This window comes from Gopherus evgoodei, chromosome 1 (genome assembly GCF_007399415.2).
Source record: "Gopherus evgoodei ecotype Sinaloan lineage chromosome 1, rGopEvg1_v1.p, whole genome shotgun sequence".
NCBI classification, from domain to species: domain Eukaryota; kingdom Metazoa; phylum Chordata; order Testudines; family Testudinidae; genus Gopherus; species Gopherus evgoodei.
Genome location: NC_044322.1, coordinates 98,942,219 through 98,962,357, shown reverse-complemented (window position 1 = coordinate 98,962,357; position 20,139 = coordinate 98,942,219). Strand labels below are relative to the sequence as shown.

Below are 20,139 nucleotides of genomic sequence, written 5' to 3'. Positions count from 1 at the left end.
AAATAGATAAGAGTAAGTAGGAGACTTGTATATTGTAATGTGACATTATATCCCAATATACAATTAATGGGGAAAAAATAAAATCCAGTGTGGCATTGCTTAGACACTTTCTGTCTAGTTCTGTGTTCTTGTAAAACCTAGCTCTAAAAAACAGCTGTTTGGGACTCACCAATACAATCCCTTTAAAACTGTGACTGTTAAGTGCAGTGCTTAACATTAATCAAAATATAAATAACTTACAATAATTGGTTTTAAAATAAACATAAAAACTAAACAAAAAAAACACAAATTTCTTTTAAACGATTTGATGAAAACTCTTGTATATAGTCACATCATTTTTACTATATAATGGCTGGCTTCTTGTTTATAAAAAGACACAGTCAAAGTTCTAGAATCACAAATAAATACCTGGGGATTTGATTCCTCCACTCCTCTCCCCCCCCAGTAAAATGGAATTTCACAAATTTAGTGAGCTCTCTGTATTCACTTTTAATATTCTATCAAATACACTCATATCCAATCTATTACAACATCCTTGATTACAGCATGAAAAAATCTCTTTGGAGAATCAGTGTTGCGTTAAATTTTCTTAACTGAATGCAATTTTTTTTTTTAAAAAACAGAATTACAACATTAGAGGATGTAATGAATGCAGCACGGGAAGTCACCAATAACTTTGTTTGCCATAGTCCCCCTTTTCTACCAAACTACCACGGAACAACAATCACAGAAAGCTTTATGACTTCACCTACCAAGAAAGGAGACCAAAAGATCTATCTATCAAGGCAGGTATACAAGCACCAACCTATTCTCTTCTTTTCCAGTGAAACTTCCAGAGCAGAGTAATAGAGAAGTTCAGAGACAAAACTACAAGTGCTGCTCTTTGAGGGGAGGTGGGAGAAGAGAGGAATATAACAAATAGAATTACTGACAAATAATTTTCTCTTATGTTATATGTCCCTCTTCTCCCATACTGCTGAACAGCAGCCAATTGAAACAACCAATGTTGTGAACAGTAAATCAAGAAAGGTGGCTTATCTTCCAAAGGCACTTGAAGCACCTAACAGATATCAGCTGCAAGACAAATTCGACTGGTAATGAGGAGTTGAGGAGATGACTGAGAGGGCATCTCAATTTTCAGAAGCAGATGCTTCTGCCCTGAAAGCCTAGAAGGTTGCCATGCCTCTTAGAGAATAGCATTTAACAACACAGAATATAGCTTCTGACATAGCTGTAGGCTAATGGGATACAATCTTTAATTTGCCTAGACACTGTGGTCTTAGTGGTTCTTCTTGTTACAACCTTCAAAATAGATAAACTGTAAACTTTTCCAAAACTGAGTAAGAGTTATGGAAGATTTCAGACTTCAAGGACCAGAGCGACACTGTCTTTACTACAGTAGACTGGGACACAGCTTAGGTAACAATAGGCTCACCATCATTTCATACTCATCTTAGGAAGTACTTGGGCAGTTGTTTAAACTGGCATAAGAAAAAAATTGCCAAGCATAATTTTCCATTCTAAACGCTGTCATAACTCACACTGAAAATAACTTGAAAAAGCAGTTTCTATCTAATTGTATTATACTTTCATGGAATCTGTATCCAAAGGTTTGAATAGGGTCTTTTCATCTCCTGGAAAACTCAGGATAACTCCCACTGCAGACATGTTATCTGGTACAAAGATGAGAAATTGTGGCCCCATAAAAGGTAGAGCTCACACAAGAGCTAAGATGGCTAACACTATGACCAGAAAGAACACTGAGACTTTTCTTGAAACCAGCTTGAGTCGGTGTCGGAGGAAAGGGAAGACACAACATGCTGGAGGGAATAGGACTACCGTCCAACCTCTTCTCAGACACCAATTCCAATGGTGAGGGGAGCATAATTCCAATCCAAGCAAGGGTGAGAAAGGATGGCTGCATCCTGCTGAGAGATGCATGCATTTGTAACCACCTTGGAGAAGCCTTCAGCTACATACCTCTACAGCTCAATCCTCTATGCTGTCAGTGCAAGGTTTTCTGGGTTAGAGAATAGTGGTCTATGCATGTAGGCCACAGCCCTCTGCTTGCCACATCTTGCAAGGGCTAGTACTGATAGGACACGATACCTAGGACTGGAGAACAAAAGCTCCAGAAGATTGATTCTGAGAAATCATTCAAGGAGATGAAGGGAGACCAGAGGACCTTGGATTTTCAGGGTTAGCTCCTTAACTAGCAAAAAGTTCATGTATACCACTACAAAGGCTGCCAAAGAGATAAGAAATCCCTAGCAGTCTGTTCCAAACATACACACAAAGTGGGAAATTGAATGAGAGATGCATTTTATCTATGGAAGCCAATATGCTGACAGAGACCTTGAGGTGACAGCAGACAGCAAAGTAGAGGAATCACAGTATGAGTCTACAATGTATCCTGAGTTTTGCAACAGGAAATAAGTCCAATGTAATTTTGGACTGTTTATGCAGAGAAGTTCATTACAATGCAAGAAGCAATAGTCACTCCATACAGTTATGTTACAATTGATCACATTCTAGACACTCCATTACCGCTAAGGATATTCATAGTTTGGAGAGAGTTTAGAAGAGATCAATTAAATGGTGAGCGAGTGACGGTGATAACATATGAAGATAAGAACGATCAGTAAAGCAGAGATTAACAGGAGACTTGATAACTTTCAAAAGCAAGGAGAGTATAAATACCAAGAGAGAAAGAATTATTAAGGGTGGTAGATTGAGGTATAACTATGGATGAATAATGGGATAGAAATTAAGAATGAAAAGTTTTCTGCCTAAATTTTCCTAAGAGTGAGATCTGTAGGACTGAATAATAAAAGCTCAGGATACGCTGAAAGCTCTCATCACTTAAGACCTTCAAAAAGTACACAGGATGAAGCACTAGTAATTATGCAACAAGGGCAATAATCTGCAATAGCACGGAGTGAAGTAGTTCAAATACGTCTTTTCTATGTTCAAGTTCTATTGGGAATCCTAATCCGTGGTCTTTAATCTTAATTCTTTAAACAACTATTGTGCATCCCCTGTTTTGAAAAGTAGATTGCAAACTGTGCATCAAATACTCTACATCCTGAAAATCCAGTAAGTGTTTTTTAAGTAAAGTAACTTTAAATGAATTTAGAATTTATGGAAGGTGTCATGTTCACAGCACTCAGAACTACGTCCACAGGGCAAACGCAATATAAATGTGCATACACTGGCCCACCAACATATTACAAAACTGTTCTAGGGGTACTGCCTCGATAGTTGAGAAGGTAGTTCAGTCTTCATCTCTGCTGAGATTGCCAACATTAGAAATTAGCATGTTTTTTAAAACTCAAACTGGACAGAGACCACAAATTCATCCCACAGGATACCAATCGGCAACTAATCAGATGGCAATTATTTGTCACTACCAACCTGGGCTGCACTCAGAACAAGAAGCTCAAGGTGAGAGCAGCAAAATGCTATCACTTTTCCCTGGAGCCACCCATTTCAAAAATCAATGTCAATAGGATTCATGTGATTAGAACCAGAAACAACTCTGCTTGTTGCTGCACAAATGGAAAAAATACTTTACTATATCTTCTTAGCTCAATATAATCAGCATGTAGCAGAATCTTGCACAACCTTTCAATGTCACACATTATGTCATCACTGTTGAGCTCTTAAAAATTAGCAGGAAGTATTGTTTCTATTAATATTTCTTCTTCTCTAATCATACTGTTTCCTATTATAAATATTTTCCCCTCACTCTTAATCTCAGTTTACCCTTCTGTAACCGAGAGCCCAATATTTAACCAACTTATTTAACATTTAGGCTTCACTGCTGCCTAGTTGTGACATTGTAAATGAGCATTTCCTATTGATTAGCATGGGTAGGGCAATATATAGTAATCTGTAAATCTAATCTTTTTCTTAGTGAACTCTGTATGTTCTTTCTCCCTACCATTTTTACACTTTTGTGGGTGGTATCAGGAAACTTTGCAAAGGAAGGATACATGTAACATTAGCTAGATGACCATCTGGGAGACGAGTCCTGGGTACACAGTAACAAACACTGAATGGTATTCCAGTGGTTTTTCCATAAACAAGGCAAGTATCACTAGCTGTTGGTTCTAAAGCAGTGTTATTACGATAAACAAAAATCACATGCCTACTTGGATTCTGTTGACATCTGCATCAGAGAGCTTTCTGACTACCCCAATTCTTATCCGTACTGCTTTAAAACCACTTAGCAATCGTAGTTTAGTACTGCATTTTCATTTTTTTTAAAGTTACTTATTTTGTGAAATTTCTTTTGATATCTGAACAAAAACAAACAGAAGTGAATATCTTTTGATTTAGTACAACAGAAGTACTTGTTGACTGTACAAGATCAAGGGAGTAATTCTGATTTCTAAAGCAATAAGAGCAAAGCATCCTTCTAAGTATGAAGTGTGTTATCCTAAAACCTCATTCCAAGATGCTATCCTTAATTTCCTATTTAGACTAGAACATAAAGAAGCTATAGGAAGTAAAGAACGTAAATAAGATTATATTATTTATATATAAAAATTGTTTAATTGTTGGCTATTCATTTTTTTAATTTTCTTCTAGCTTTTAGATCCGAAACTTAATTCAATTTTTTAACACATGGCACAGCAGTTCATTAAAAATGAACTTATCACATAAAATTAAACTGAGTTAATTACAGCTGTATATCCTAGTGCGGGCAGCATTCCAATTTAGAATAAATCATGAAGAAAGTGTACCTCAAGTAAACCATTTTTCTCACTGAGAAAGTCTTCTGACAATCCCTAGTGCATTGAAGACATCCCAAAATGCATCATTCTGTGACATCACTAATACGATAAGTTGCAACCCGTCTCCTGATTATTAGGTCATAGAAAAATGCATTCTGAAATATCTTCAATGAACTCAAAAGTGCTATAAAGGGTTCAGTATCTTGTGGGAAGATCTATTATAAAAAACTGAAAACTTTTTTTTGGTGTTGAGTGCACTCTCTCTCTCTCTCTCTCTCTCTCTCTCACACACACACACACAAGTTTACTGGAGATTAATTACATGATTTTGTGCTAAAATATTAGTTACAGCCCACATCCTGAAAACACTCACAAATGTGTTTCCATACATTAGTAGTCAGTCCCACTGAATTTAAGAGGACTAATTGCATGAATAAATGCTTGCAAGACCAGGGGATAACTGTTTACCTTACTTAATACACTGATAATTCATATAACAATAAATTCAAAGACATACAATATAAATATTATTTACATCATAGATTTATAAAATAAATAAAGCTACAGTAAAAAGGCAGTCGGAAGATATTTTTTTCTTATTCCAGTAAGTTGTAAACTGTTTGTAATACTTGCACAGGCAGGTTTGTACTGAAAAAATATATATAAAAAAATAAAGAACCACCCTGTGTATCATGCGCACTTTCTACAAAAGGGATAAAAGCAAAAACTCTCCAATTTCTCCATTTCACATTTGGTATCTGTTTAATTGTCAGTACACAGTGGTTTAATGGAACTTTGGTAACTGCAGTATTCATCAAGGCTAGTTTTTTGGACAGCATCTCACCTGGTCTCTTCATCATTCCAAGCGATTCTCATGCCTTTCCCACCACCACCTGCTGAGGCCTTGATCATGACAGGGTAGCCTAACAGTGGGGAACAATTAGACAGAAGTTCAAACTTTGATCAGTTGCTCATATGAACATGACAACTGACCACATGTCCAATAATGCAGCAGACAATAACTGGTTTATTAAAAACTGTTTGGCGAGAGAAGAGGGTTTTTTTCCCCTTTTTAAGACTACATTGTCAATACAGTACATTCGTGATGCCATTAACGTCAAGAAAAAAAGGTTGCAGCAGAGCTGGAGCACAAAGTTCCGACTACCTTCACTGGCGGCAAGAAGGAAGTGAGGGTGGGGGGGAGCCCGTGGCTCCCCTTATAGCGTGATATACAGGCGCCACTCCAGGGGTCACCATGGTGCTCCCCCAGTACAGGTACTGCTGAGGGAAAAGCTTCAGGCACTGGTGCACATGGCGAGCACACACACACCTACTGTGGAATACACATGAGCAATCATTCAAAGAAGAGGCATTTTCCCCAAACTGATGTGATACAAACACTATATTAAGGGGCAAAATCTGACATCTCTGCTCAGACTGAGTGGTATTTTACTCCCAGAGTAAAGTTAACTTTTTATGAATTTTTCAATTTGGCTGTAAAAGTTTTCTGAATGTTAAAAAGAAAGCGAGAGAGAGGAGAGAAATTAGTACATGTAGCATAACTATTTAGATTAAAAATTACTTTCCAAAGGCTATTTCTTATTTGCATTGATTCATCTGCCTCTCTCTTACACTAATCTGTGGGACATTTGGTAGTTAAGGATCAGATTGGAATAGCTTCTTAGATAGTGTGATATTTGCAAAGCTAGGGAAAAAATTCACAACCATTTGTGTGTCACAGGGCTGCAGGTATAGTGTATGAGGATGCTAATTAGAGCAAACTCTACTCCAGCTGACTTGTCTTGGCACTAAAATCGTCATCTGTCCTTGCAAAATGAAGATTTGTTTCTATGTATGACTGATCTGGGAAGCTCACTATTTAAGAGATTTGGGGATGATAGTGAATATTTGGATACAAACCAAAATAGGGATGCCCAAATCAACCACTTTAACAAATTTCACTGTAGTTTTTACTGTTTACTTATTTAGTTCTATGAACTTTTCAAACAGTTCACATCTATTTTCAAACAGCTCACATCTATTTAATTTCAAAGGGAAGGCTGGTAAGAATAATTGGACTTGAAAAAACTTTCACATAAAGAGAGATTGGAAAGACTTGAGTTTTCTACCTTTGAAATGAGGTGAATAAAAGTGGAGATGATAAAACCATATAAATTAATGAATGGTCTCGAGAAGGTAGATTGGAAGCTTCTGAACTTTCCTGCCTCATAATACAAAACAAATAGGACATTCAGTTAAACTGAGGTGGCAAATTCAAAACTGATAAAAGAAAATGCTTTCCCAAAGTGTAATTTAACTGTGGAACTCCTTGCCACAGAACATCAGTGGGCAAATTTAGCAAGATTCAAAATGGGATTAGACATTTTTATGGCTGAAAAGAATATCTACCAGAGTTGTTATTGTGAAAGCTAAAAAAGGATATTGGAAGGGATATAAAACCTCATTATAAAACCTTATACTTCAGGCCTTTAGCTAATATCTAACTATTAGAGATTAGATGTGCCCTGTTGTGGGGAGCAGATTACCCTACATTTCCCTACTCCATTCTCTGAAACATCTGGTGCTGATCAGTATCAGCAACAGCATATTGGATGAGATGGAGCATGGGTCTGATCCAGTATGGCAATTATGATGTTCCAATCTAACATTAAAAATAAAAATTAATGTTATATGCTCCACAGTAATACCGCCTGGAAAAGTTCATCTCTTACCAATAAGGCTAATCATTTCAGCCTGGTATAACACATAATATTATTCAATTGAATAACTCATTGATTTTACTTATACATAGGAGCTACAGTCATTATAAAAATGATTATAATTTTGCTGACATTCAGTTCCAGGGGAAAAAGAGGTATACTGTTTACATATTATAAAATACGTAGATCACAGTTTTCAACCAAGTTGTCTAAACTGGGTTACTTAACAAAAAATGTACAGGAGGATTTATTGGTATGATCCACTGAGTTTTGCTGCACTTTACTTCTGCTTTTTGGTACTTTTATGTGTACTGATTTCATATTAGCTGTACATGTACATAAGGTGGCAAATCAAGACTAGACATAGTATAGTCCCAGTAAGTGTAAAAAAAAACAGCACACATTTTATAAAGAAAGTTTCAATATACACATACAACGTTCCATGGTAAGGGAGAAAATTTCTGCAGTCTACTCTTCTGATGCCTTCCAAGAGAGCATTTTTATTAGATAGTTATCATACTTCGGCTTTGTCTGCATTTGGAAAAAATGACAAATGCAGCAATGGTTTTTCCCTATCCTCTCTCAGCTGGCATTGAAAACAATTTAAGTCATAGACCAAACAGAACAGTATTGACAAACCCCGACAATAGAGCCATGTTTGACTTCTGTGTTAGAACATGATTCAAACAGAATCTGCCTATTCCCTACTGTTACAACTGGGTTCAAAAAACGGTATTTGAGAAATGTACTGCAATAAAGAAGAGGAAAAAATGAAAAAATAATGGGGAGAAAAGGGTATCCAACCTTTTCCAAATTTCAAGAAAGTCTGCATGTGAATTTTGAGCAGAGGTTGAGTCCTATTTTTGCCTAATTTAAACAGAGTCTGGTAGACTTTTGATGCTGTATACAATAAGTAATATTGTCATCATTAAGCTGCTCTGTTCAGTCTTTGCACAGTTAAGTATATTCAGTATTTGAGTATCAAAAGGCAGGGCCGTCCTTAGCCATAGGCAGAATAGGCAGCCGCCTAGGGCACCACTAGGTCTGGGGGCACCTCTCTGCTGGGAGGCTGGACAGACGCGAAGCAGTGGAGCATGTAAGAGCAGGGCTGCTGGGTCCTAGAGAGAGCCGAATGCAGCACAGTCTGAGGGAGGGGATTGGCTGCTGGGGTCTCAGGGCAGGGGTGGGGGAAGGAACTCACCTGTGAGTGTGACTCCTTCCCCCAGTGTGAGGTAAGCCAGGCTCAGCAGCTCTGGCAGTATCCTTTGTTGTCCCCCATAACATCCATTCTTCTCCCCCGTGCCCCACAGAGCACCCCACCTTTCTCTCTTCCCCCTCTCCTCCCTGGCTGCCTGCTGAGGAATGACAGTGAAAGTAACTCACTTCCTTGGCAGGCAGCCAGGATTGGAAAGGTCGCACAGGGCTGAGTTGGGGCATGTGCAAAAAATCAGGACAGGGGGTCGGGGCAGAATGGGCAGATGTCCCACTTTTATAGGGACAGTCCCAATTTTGGGGTCTTTTTCATATATAGACTCCTGGTGCCTATATAAGACAAAGCCCCATAATATCGGTCACCCTAGCTGGGGAGTGCGTCTCTCCCCCGGGCAGAGCTGCACAGGGCAGGATGAGCTGCTGTGGCTCCATGGGTGCCCCGTCCCTGAGATCAGATGCTGTGCTAACTTCACCATGGTCCGTTGGGCTGGCGGTGGTGCCCAATGGTGTGTGATCAGACCTGAGGGTTTGCTGCTGCTGTTGCCACTCTGCACCCCAAGAGGTGGATTTTGGGGTCCTGCAGTTTTCCACCTATTTCCTCCTCTACTGCAGCTGTTGGACCAGCAGGTCGGGGGGTGAGCCAAGCATGAAAACAGTGCTGTGTTGCCATTTAGATTGTCATTTAACAAATTTGTTTGCCAAAAATGCTTGCTAACAATCCTGAATTCAAGTTCAATTTTTTTTTCTAAAAATCAATATCTTAGCCAAAAACAGAAAATTAAGTTGTTGACAATTATTTGTGACAAGTTTGGTAAGGGGAAGAGAGTGGGCCAGTTTTCATCAGAGAAACAAAAAATGTGGACTGACTTTCCTATAGCCTGTTACTGCTAAATAGAGCCCTCCAACAACTGTAATATGCTCATCTCCTTGCTAGTGTATAGAGCAGGGGTTCCCAAACTCTAACAGCCCACGAACCCCTGTCACTAAATTGTGAAATGTCATGAAACCCCTCCTAAAAATGAATATTTTCAGGGATTTAAGTTTAAATTTCCTCAGTGTGATGGATGCCCCAACTGCCCACCCTGCTCTTCCTGGGGCTCAGGCTGGGGTTCAGGCTGCCGGCTCCCCTGCTGATGGGGGCAGGGCTCAGGCTGCCAGCTCCAACTGCCCAGCCCCACTCTTTCTGTTACTCGGACTGCCAGCCCCACACAGAGCACTGGGGTTCAGGCTGCTAGCTCCCTTGCTGACCTCCAGGACTCGGGCTGCCAGCCCAAACTGCACGGCCCCACTCTCTTTAGGGTTCGGGGTGTCTGCCCTGCAACCGGGTCCCATCTTCTGTCTCCAATGCCCGGGGTCCTCTGGCCGCCATTAGTGAAATTTTTCTGGCAGACTCCCTGTAACGTTCTGCAAACCCCCAGGGGTTCACGAACCCCAGTTTGGGAACCACTGGTACAGAGCAGGGGTTGACAACCTACAGCACAGGTGCCAAAGGTGGCATGCCAGCTGATTTTTGATGCTCTGGGGTTCCGGCTGCTGCCCATTGCCAGCCAGGTCCCGGCCGCTGGCCCCTCAGCACCCGCTGCTGGCCTGGGGACCCCCAAGGAACCCCAGGCTGGCAGTGGGCTAAGCAGGCTTGTGACTGAGACTCCGGCTGTGCCACTCAACCCACTGTCGGCCTGGGGTTCCATTCACTCAGCTGGCAGCAGGCTGAGCAGGACTAAATTCAACGAAATAGGAAAACAAGAGCAACTAATGACAAAGTGCAAGGACCTAGAGAGCTTCCTGAAGCACGGTGATAGTTTTGATTTAAATGGACTTGAACTGTATGAAGAATTGAGTACACTGTCATCAGTGTTGCCACATGCAAAATCAATGATGGACATTGTACAATTTATTCACACCAGCAAATTTGTTGATATATATATCCCCTAATGTGTACATTGCCACTCATATTCTACAGACAATTTCTGTAACAGTAGCATCAGGAGAACAGAGTTTCTCAAACCTAAAGCTCATTAAAAACTACCTCCACTCTACAATGAGTCAGGAACACTTGACTGGTCTTGCTATTCTTGCAATCAAACAAGACATCATTTTGTCTTTGTCATACGGTGACATTACTGATTTTGCAGCCAAAAAAGCCAGAAAGATTGCTTTTAATTAAAAACAAATCCTTGTTTCAATACCTCTTCACAGAAATTTCCAATAAAATGTTGACAAATTTAAAAAATTATATTATTTACATCATTCTGCCAAATCAGAATTTTTTCTATAATGCTACTTCTTTAGTGCTAGTCCATCAGCATTACAGTGTGCGTCATTAAGTTAAACTGGTTTTAATAACATGCATGTGGCAAGTTTTCCAATACTGTAAACTTATGTTTGTGTTGCTCAGAGCAAGTCAGGCACAGGGGCACCAGTTTAATAATCCCGCCTAGGGCACCATAAATCCTAAGGACGGCCCTGTCAAAAGGGGTCAGCAAGGGCTTGTGATAGTTCCCTTTTGCTGTTACTTCCCAGTTTTCATCATTGCCAGCACATCTTACCATCAGATATTATTTTATTAAATTATTTTTATAAAGTAGTACCTTTGGACCATTAACTGTGTCTGTCCAGCAACACAAGTCTCCGTGTCTCTTTTCAGTATCTATTTTAAGTAACATTAAACATCAGCCAGCTATCAGTGAACTGAAACATGACAATAGCATGTTTTCCAGCTACTTTGGTTTTGTACAGGCTTTGGTTCCTGGTTGTTCTGCTCACTCACATGGCAAGATGTAAAATGAAACTTACTAGATACTGATCATGCTTCAGAGATCAGGACTCTAGTAAGTTTCAATTTGTGACTTACAGCCTGAATAGATGGAACAGCCAGGAGATTACCCAAAAAAGAAAATCCCTGCTGGTTTCACATCACTGCCTGTACATCACACAGAACAGAACTCTTCAGAATGGAGCAACAGGAGCAAAGAGAAGAGGAAAGAAAGGATGGACCACAACAATAAAACAAGAAGGGAAAAGGAAGACTGACAATCCATCGGAAGTGATGGGAGAAGAGAATTAAAAATACTGTTAAAATGGTAAAGGAGTAGAGCTACTGAGATTATATATTGCAGAAAGGACTATGGGAGAAGTAAAGCTCACACAGAAAAGTACAGGGAGAGGGAATATGTAAACAATAACAGGAAAGAAGAGTTGACAGAACATATCCTAATTGGGGAGCGGGGGGGGTGCGAAAGGGTAGGGAACGGCAGAGTGAAGAAAACTAAGAACATTACACCAATTAAAGGAGAGAAAGAAACAAATTCAGCATACTTATGATTGGACAATAAAATGTGTTTTTCTTTCCTTTAAGCTATATTTATTAGTTTATTTATAATGATAGCCTTCTCTTAGACAGTCACAGGCAATACCACATAGAACATTGATGCTGCATGCTACACAACCAGTATTGCTAACGGATAGCCAGTCAGAATGCACCATTGAGAAGCAGAAAGTGAAATCAGCAGAGGGCATTAATTGGAATGTTAAACATTGATATATGCATTCCAACTGACATCAGAACAATTTTTTCTTTGCAATAACTAATAATAATAATTGGAGATATACCAATCTCTGAGAACTGGAAGGGACCTTGAAAGATCATTGAGTCCAGCCCCCTGCCTTCACTAGCAGGACCAAGTACTGATTTTTGCCCCAGATCCCTAAGTGGCCCCCTCAAGGACTGAACTCACAACCCTGGGTTTAGCAGGCCAATGCTCAAACCACTGAGCTATCCCTCCCCCTATCTCAGACAGTCTTAGAAAAGCAAGACTGTTTGGATGAGCACAGTTAAAGGTAACCTGAAAATACTGTAAATAAATTCCAAGTGCCCCAAACAGCAAACGGATACAGGTGCATTACACAGATTAGAGATTTCAGTTGTATCCTGTTTTCACCTAACACCACAGATCACCAGCTCACACTGATATGATGCACTTAACCGTGCTGAGAACTATACATCACCTTAGAAACCTCAATGAAGTCTAACTATTTGAGCTGGTGGGGGAAACGTGAAAAGTGGCTTTTTTTCTTTAAATATACAGTATGATTCAGCAAACTTTTTAAACATAGTTTTTAAAACTAGCCAGAGACCAATAGGAAAAAAAAAAATGCTACCTGCATAACTCCCTATAACTGTCTCCAATGTCCATCAAGGTTAACAGATTGAAGTGATACCATCAGCCTACTGGAACAATCATATCAGAAAAAGGAATAGGTCAAGAGGACATCAGGGGGTCAAAAATTAAAAATAAGTGAGAATAAGTTTTTAAAAAGTCATGTGGACTGCACCACTGCCCCTCGCTATTTGTGTTGCTCAAAATACTCAGTTAATTTACAAAAACACTTGCAGGTAGCCTTTTAGATCAGTGGTTACAAATCCTACAAAAACAAAACTGCAAGTCAAAATATACAAATGAAGCTGAGAAAAAAAGTATTTATTTTTTTAAAAGGGTTCCATACTATAAAACAGCAATTTTATTTAACAAATTCTCCTACTAAAATTCTACCATAGTTAGCAATCTTGTCTTCTTTTCATTTCTGCTTGAATGACAGTGAGTGATAAGTCATCACCTGATCTCACAAGTGACATAAAAGCTAGCCAAAAGAAATGCTGAATTAAATTTTGCCATCCTAATTTCCAGTTTGTCTACACCTGTGATTTCAGTGCAGTTAAACTAGTGCAATATAGCTGCACCAGTGAAAACTCTCAGTGGGAATGCACTATACTGGTATAAAAGTGTTTTTCAGCACCACAAATTATCCCAGTTTTAAACCAGTCTAAGGTGTGACAGCACTAGTCACCTTTTGCACTGGTTTAAGTACATGCATCCATGGCAGGGCTTTGTGTTGGCGTAGCTCAGGGGTAAACAACCTGTGGTACGTGTGCCAAAGGCGGCATGCAAGCTGATTTTCAGTGGCACTCATACCACCTGGGTCCTGGCCGCCAGTCTGGGGGGCTCTGCATTTTAACTTAATTTTAAATGAAACTTCTTAAACATTTGAAAAATCTTATTTACTTTACATACAACAATAGTTTAGTTATATATTATAGACTTATAGAAAGAGATCTTATAAAAACATTAAAATGTATGACTGGCAAGCAAAACCTTAAATTAGAGTGAATAAACGAAGACTCAGAACACCACTTCTGAAAGGTTGCTGACCCCTGGCGTAGCTACACTATTAACAAAAAACAACAAGAAAACCCTCTTTAAGTGACAAATCCTTAGGCTCATATAACGGTAATCCAAGAGCTCATCCAGGCTGTCGCCTCCATAAAACACTGCACATCAGTGTTTTCAACATTTTCTCATTTGCAGACCCCTAAAAAAATTGCAAATGGTAGTGCAGACCCCTTTGGAAATCTTAGGCATAGTCTGCAGTCCCCCAGGGATCCACAGACTACAGGCTGAAAACCACTGCTTTACAGAATTATCGAATTCAGGGAAGTACTTTCAGCACGTGCTTAACTTTAAAATCGGTATTTTCCTAAATAAGCAGCTTTTCTAAATGAGGACCAAAGGTGACTACCACACATTACACTTGGCCTTAGCTAAAATAAGAGTTCCAGGTAGGTTTTTGTTTGCTTTTTCCCATTCTATAATGTATTTAGAAGCAGAATGGTGATTTGATTTTAGCATGGGATAGAGGAAAAGTTGATGGTCCAGACTGTACTCATGCGAACTGTGGTCCAAATAATGATGAAGAATGAAGAGCAGAAGCATCATTTCGTCAGCCTCCATATAAAGAGAAATGTACCTGCCTAACACCTTATGCAAAAAGGATATATTTAATTTCATTAATACTTTAAAATAAATTCCTTTTTAAACTAACCAGTGATCACTGTCTCTTGTATCCTGTCTGCAACTCATTCATGTATTCAGTCTTTAAAGCTCAGTTTGTAAAGCTAAAATGTGATGATTTAAGAGATAGGACGTTAAGGCAATGGGGAACTTAAAAACCATTAAAACATTATTTGTTCTATAGGGATTACTTATTACACATTCAGTTTAGTCAACCATGTCTGCTGAGAGGCACACAAATCCCACCATAGCTAATTTAAGAACTTACCAATTTCCCTTGCAATTCTGACAGCTTCATCTGCATCCTGTAAAAGCAGGAAATGAGACCTAACATTAATCCCATCAGCCATTGCACTATGTCCTTAGGGCAGTCATATATTGCACTACTGTCTCCTCTGATTCATTTAATGTTTGATTTTACAACCTTCTGACCCTTTTCAGTCAGAGGAATGTAAAATTAATACCATAAGTGGAATGTAAATTCTACCTCATCATTATTACACTGAGAAACTCAAAGCAGCAAGCAATCAGCTGACAGGAAGCACTACTAGAATCTCAAAATCATTTTCTGCAGTTGAAGGAATTTAAATGGTAAAATTTAGAAGTTTACAATCAATAAGGGATCATAAATCAGATCATTAAAGCTTGTCCACTGCCAACTTGTTTCTGTCCTGTTATTTATGTCATGTTTTCCCAGATGCTGTCAGCAGGGGGAGTTGATTCTCTATTGTTTGGATAAGATTCAGATTCAGATTCAGACTCTTACAGAACTTCTTGAAGGACTAAATCTTGCAGTCCTTATTCAGGCAAAATTCATATCAACTTCAGTTTTGCAGTTTTGAGCCTCAAGACAGATGCTTTAATGTAACTTTTTAGGGTTTTGAACTGTTGTCTGAAATGCATAAATTCAAATAATGATTTCCATGATCAATAACAGTTTGTAAGATACTTTTAATTAGCAGTTATTTTGTTGTCACCATCTATATTGCATCAGCTGACTCAAACTATGGAAAGGACAGAGTAATGGAGTGTGGGTGAGAGGGAACCCAAGGGAAGTAAAATGATTCTCCCAAGGTACTTTCAGCACAGGTTCACTTGTAACAGCCAAATTTTCCATCTCATTCAGGAGTTAAATTCTGCTGCCCTTCACCCACAACAATATATTTCCATCATGATACTGTAAAAAGAAAAAAAAATTATATGCTAGTGGCATGGGTTAAATCTGAAAATTCCATCCAAATTTGCTAATATTTATACTATTCTGTGACATACATTAAAAGATTTGAATGGAAGGCAGTAATGTCTGGAAACCACCAGCTGCTAAGTGCATCTGAAGCTTAAGGGGTTGACTTATGAACATTAAAATGAAACTCAATATTTTGAAAGCTTTTAAGGCAATTCGTATTAAAAGCACCCAGGTCAGAATTTTTTAAAATACATACAAAATGTTCATACCTGGTTCATTTATGTCCAATAATAAAACAAAATCCTCTTTTAAAAGTCTTCAGTACCTAGTAACAACCCCATGAAGAATAAGGAGGCTGGCAGGGGAAGTTGTCAGAAAATTTAATTTCCTTTCATTAGCTAGTCTGCTCCACAAATCGGTGCTTGTTAAGTTCAAAGCAGTCCTGAAAGCTACATCAGTTTTAAGTCTTTATACTCCAAGCAGTCACATCTGTTAATGAGATTTTTCCAAATAACAATTGTTTTTAAGTCAGAGATAAATCTACAAAATAAAATCAAAGTTTACTGTTTTATTACACCTTGCTGCTTTCCATGACCCTTCACTCTCCAAATTTTAGCTTAAAGGGATAAAAATGCATGAAAAGGGTCATTTAAGAATGTTAGTGGTTTCCACACATTGAGTTTGAAGGTTCTTTGTTCCTGCCTGTGACAGTTATGCGAGAATACTTCCCCTTAATAGCCTCTCTGTCAGGAAGTGTTAAACCTGCCAAATGCAGACAATTAGAGCCTCTTGAACAAAATGCAGGAAGAGTGATGACTGATGAAGAGCCACGATTATAGTCAAGAAGGAAACTTTTACATTTCTTTTCTCTTGCAAATTTAGTCATATATTTGCAAAATAGAATTGAGAGAGGGGGAAGCAAATAGGATAAATTTTTTCACTTAGTTACCTGCAAACAAGTAGCTAATGTATATTGCAAGTTCAGAGAAAAACAAGCAGCAAATCACTGGAAGACAACTTTTCAGAGCCATGATTGTTTTATACATACAGTCAACAATTTTAAAGAATAAATAGCACAATATAAGAAGCATAGCATTAATTGCCTCAAATCATTTTATCCTGAAAAACAATAAGGGGAACAGATTTAAGAAGCCCGCCCAGCAAGAATATCACTTATTTACACTATTTTAACATCAATTTAGTTGGTGCTAATGTATTAAAATTAAAACAACTTCACAACAGCAATTCAATGCATATCCAAATTTTTTAGCTTTCACAGTCTGCTTTAGAAACAGAAGATATTGTTTGTTTGTTTTCAAATTGTTAGAAGAGGGAGGAGAAATAGAAACTGTTTGGAAAAAATGCATAAACAACTAGCATAATCCAGTCTCTAGCAATTGCCTTTTGATCTCTTTCCCTGAAACAGTAAATTTTAATACGGTGCATTTTATTTGAACATTACATAAATATGGCAAGTGTCCAAGTTCTAATAAAAATTTAAGGCAGTTATTTTTAGATTATTGGTGTTGAGTAGTTCTGACTCACACACTGCATAGCTGCCATGGAAAAAAAATCAGTATCACAAATAATGTACTATCCAATGCATAAGAGCATGTGTGGAAAATATACAAAGAAATATGAGTATTAAAAGAGTATTTTAAAATATTTTAATGTACTTCATATTTTGCAAAGGTTTCATTGGTGTATTGATGTTTCCTGTAAATACCCTTAAGCTACACTAGTTTTTGTTTAAAACACATTAATTATAAAAAAAAAACTATACAATTCTGGCACATTATTTTATTATGTTAATACATTTTTACTAGTTCAGACAATTAATAAAAAAGTTATATAAAAGTCACGTTACCGATTATGTTTTACAAATGGCTGAGTTTACCATGGTTAAGTTAAGGGGCATTAAAAAGTCATTTTTGTTAAACTAAATAGAAATTTCTTACCTGTTCATTTGGATTAAATTCTTCTTTGCAATGTACCAGCAGATGGAAACAGGAAAAAAGTAGCGGACTGACTTGATGAACTAGTTGAGAGACTTTGGGAGCTCTACAATTTTTATTACCTAGTAATAACAACTTAATATTTTTCAGGGATGGGGATGTTTGGTGGTGTAGAGGAACTTAGAAAATCCGAACTAATAGGTAAGCGGTTACTAATGTCCAATATTTATTTTGCAAGAGGTTTAGGGGCCATTTTAACATCAGCATCCAGCTCAAAAACATACTGAAATGGCTACATAGGAAAAAAACCAAAACATACAGAAAAATCTTCACCCCACTGAAATCTATGTCAAAACTCCCATTGACTTCAGAGGGGAGAGGATTTCATCTACAGATATTAACCTACTGGACCCACACTCAGCCCTGTGGCACTTGCTGTACAAGTAAACTGGACACTATCCAGCAACTTTTCTCTGCTATCTTCCCCACTCCCACCTTTCACTACAGCCTCTTTCCGCCTCTCCACTACCCAGTTTCTCCCTCACGTTTCTTTAATCTGTAAAATCTTGTCTTCTGTCACTTTCCCCACTGTGAGAAACCCACATACACTTCTTTATCACCACTCAGTTTGGTCATTGCTCACCTTGATTATTATTGTAACTTCTTTCTCTTTGGCCTCTCTGCTTCTCACCTCTCCCATTTAATGCCATGTCTTCACTATAGAGACTATACCAGCAAAGCTATAGCACCACAGGATTCTTCTGGCAGCATAACTGCATTTACACTGGGGGTTAGGTCAGCATAGCTATGTCACTGAGGCCTTGGCTACACTGGCACTTTACAGCACTGCAACTTTCTCGCTCAGGGTTGTGAAAAAATACCCCCCTGCGCGCAGCAAAGTTACAGCGCTGTAAAGCACCAGTGTAAACAGTGCCCCAGCGCTGGGAACACAGCTCCCAGTGCTGTAAGCTAATCCCCACGGGGAGGTGGAGTACCTGCAGCGCCAGTAGAGCTCTCTCCCAGCGCTGGAGCCGCGACCACACCTCGCACTTCAAAGTGCTGCTGCGGAAGTGCTCCCGCAGCAGCGCTATACAGCTGCAAGTGTAGCCATACCTTCAGTGATGTGGGTTTTTCATGCTCCTGGGAGATGTAGCTATGTTGACCTAAATTTTAAGATGTAGACCAGGCCCCAGTCTAACCAAAATATCTGCTGAAGTCCTCATGTTCTCAAACCGATGCCCTCTACTGACTCCCTTGATCTTACTGTACCAGATTCAAGCTCCTCATCCTCATATTCTTGCATAATCCTGCTCTCACCCACAGCTGCGCTCTTATGTCCTCTTACTTCCCAACTCACTTTCACTGCTGCTCCCAAACTCTATCTTCAATGATCCCTTCATCTCCCTCTTCCACTCTTGACTTCAGACCTTCATTTATGCTGATAACTCCCCTAGGAACAGGTTCCCATCTCTTGAATGCCGGCACCACCTTCTTCCATTTTTCAAAACTCTTCTTAAAGACGAACCCTTGAAAGAATCCTTTCTACTGTACAGTACTTTGTTCTCCTGGCCAATAACCTCTCCACAGCCTCTCCTGCCTGAACTGTTGTGCTGTGTTTAGATCTTTGTTTGTCTCATCTCTTAAATGAGTGATTTTGAACCTTTTTTCATTTGAGGGCCACTAAAATTTTTCAAATGCAGGTGCGGATCCCTTTGGAAATCTTAGACATAGCCTGCAGATGCCCTTGGGTCCATGGACCATGGGTATAAAACCATTGTCTTAAATGATAAGCTATTTGAGGAAGCGGACGTGTTCTATTCTAGATTTGTGAAGCACCCTGTACATTTCGTGGCACTGTTTAAATGACATTTAATAAACAGACAGACAGCTCTTCACTCTGAGCAATGTACTCTTCCTTAATGCAGTCTTGAACTGAACAAGACAGTGAAGCATGTATCTTTCTTATGCCTCTTTGTCCATCAAAAAACCACCACCCTGATCGGTCTTTCTAACTTGTAAAGTGGTCTTTACAGTATTATGCAAAGCTCTCTTCAGGCAGAGAGTGTGCAGGCATTTTTCTTTACAAATGGAAAGAGGAAGTCAACCTGGTAAGTAAAAAGGAGAACAGAGTTGGGCACAAAAGAGAGTTAGGCATCCAACTCTCAAGGACTTTCAGTGGAATTAGAGAACATAAAAGCCCTTTGTGTCTTTAAAAATCCCACTCCTCAAGACTACCTTGTCCTGATGAAAAGTCAGGTAGGGATTCAAACACAGAAGAGCCTGAAGGCTCTCATGCTCACTGGCCAAGTGGATGGCTACTAGAAAGGCAGAAATGCAAAGTTAAAAACAAGTTTGAGACCAAACACCACACTTTTAGGTCCTCATCCCCTTCCTTGAATGCAGCTCCTGTGATAGCATCCACTGAGCTCCTCACCGCATTGCCCTTCGTTTCCTGGCTGAATTGGCAAATAGAATGCAGAG

At 39.0% G+C, this 20,139-nt stretch overlaps 1 protein-coding gene across 1 annotated transcript in view; it reads right to left on the bottom strand.

Annotated features, from left to right (window-relative positions):
- Nucleotides 1-20,139, bottom strand: part of PCCA (propionyl-CoA carboxylase subunit alpha) — a 430,643-nt gene that overhangs the window by 280,390 nt on the left and 130,114 nt on the right. Inside the window, 2 exon segments of the mRNA XM_030568083.1 lie at nt 5,584-5,662; nt 14,786-14,822. Of these exon segments, the coding sequence (XP_030423943.1) occupies nt 5,584-5,662; nt 14,786-14,822 (116 nt within the window).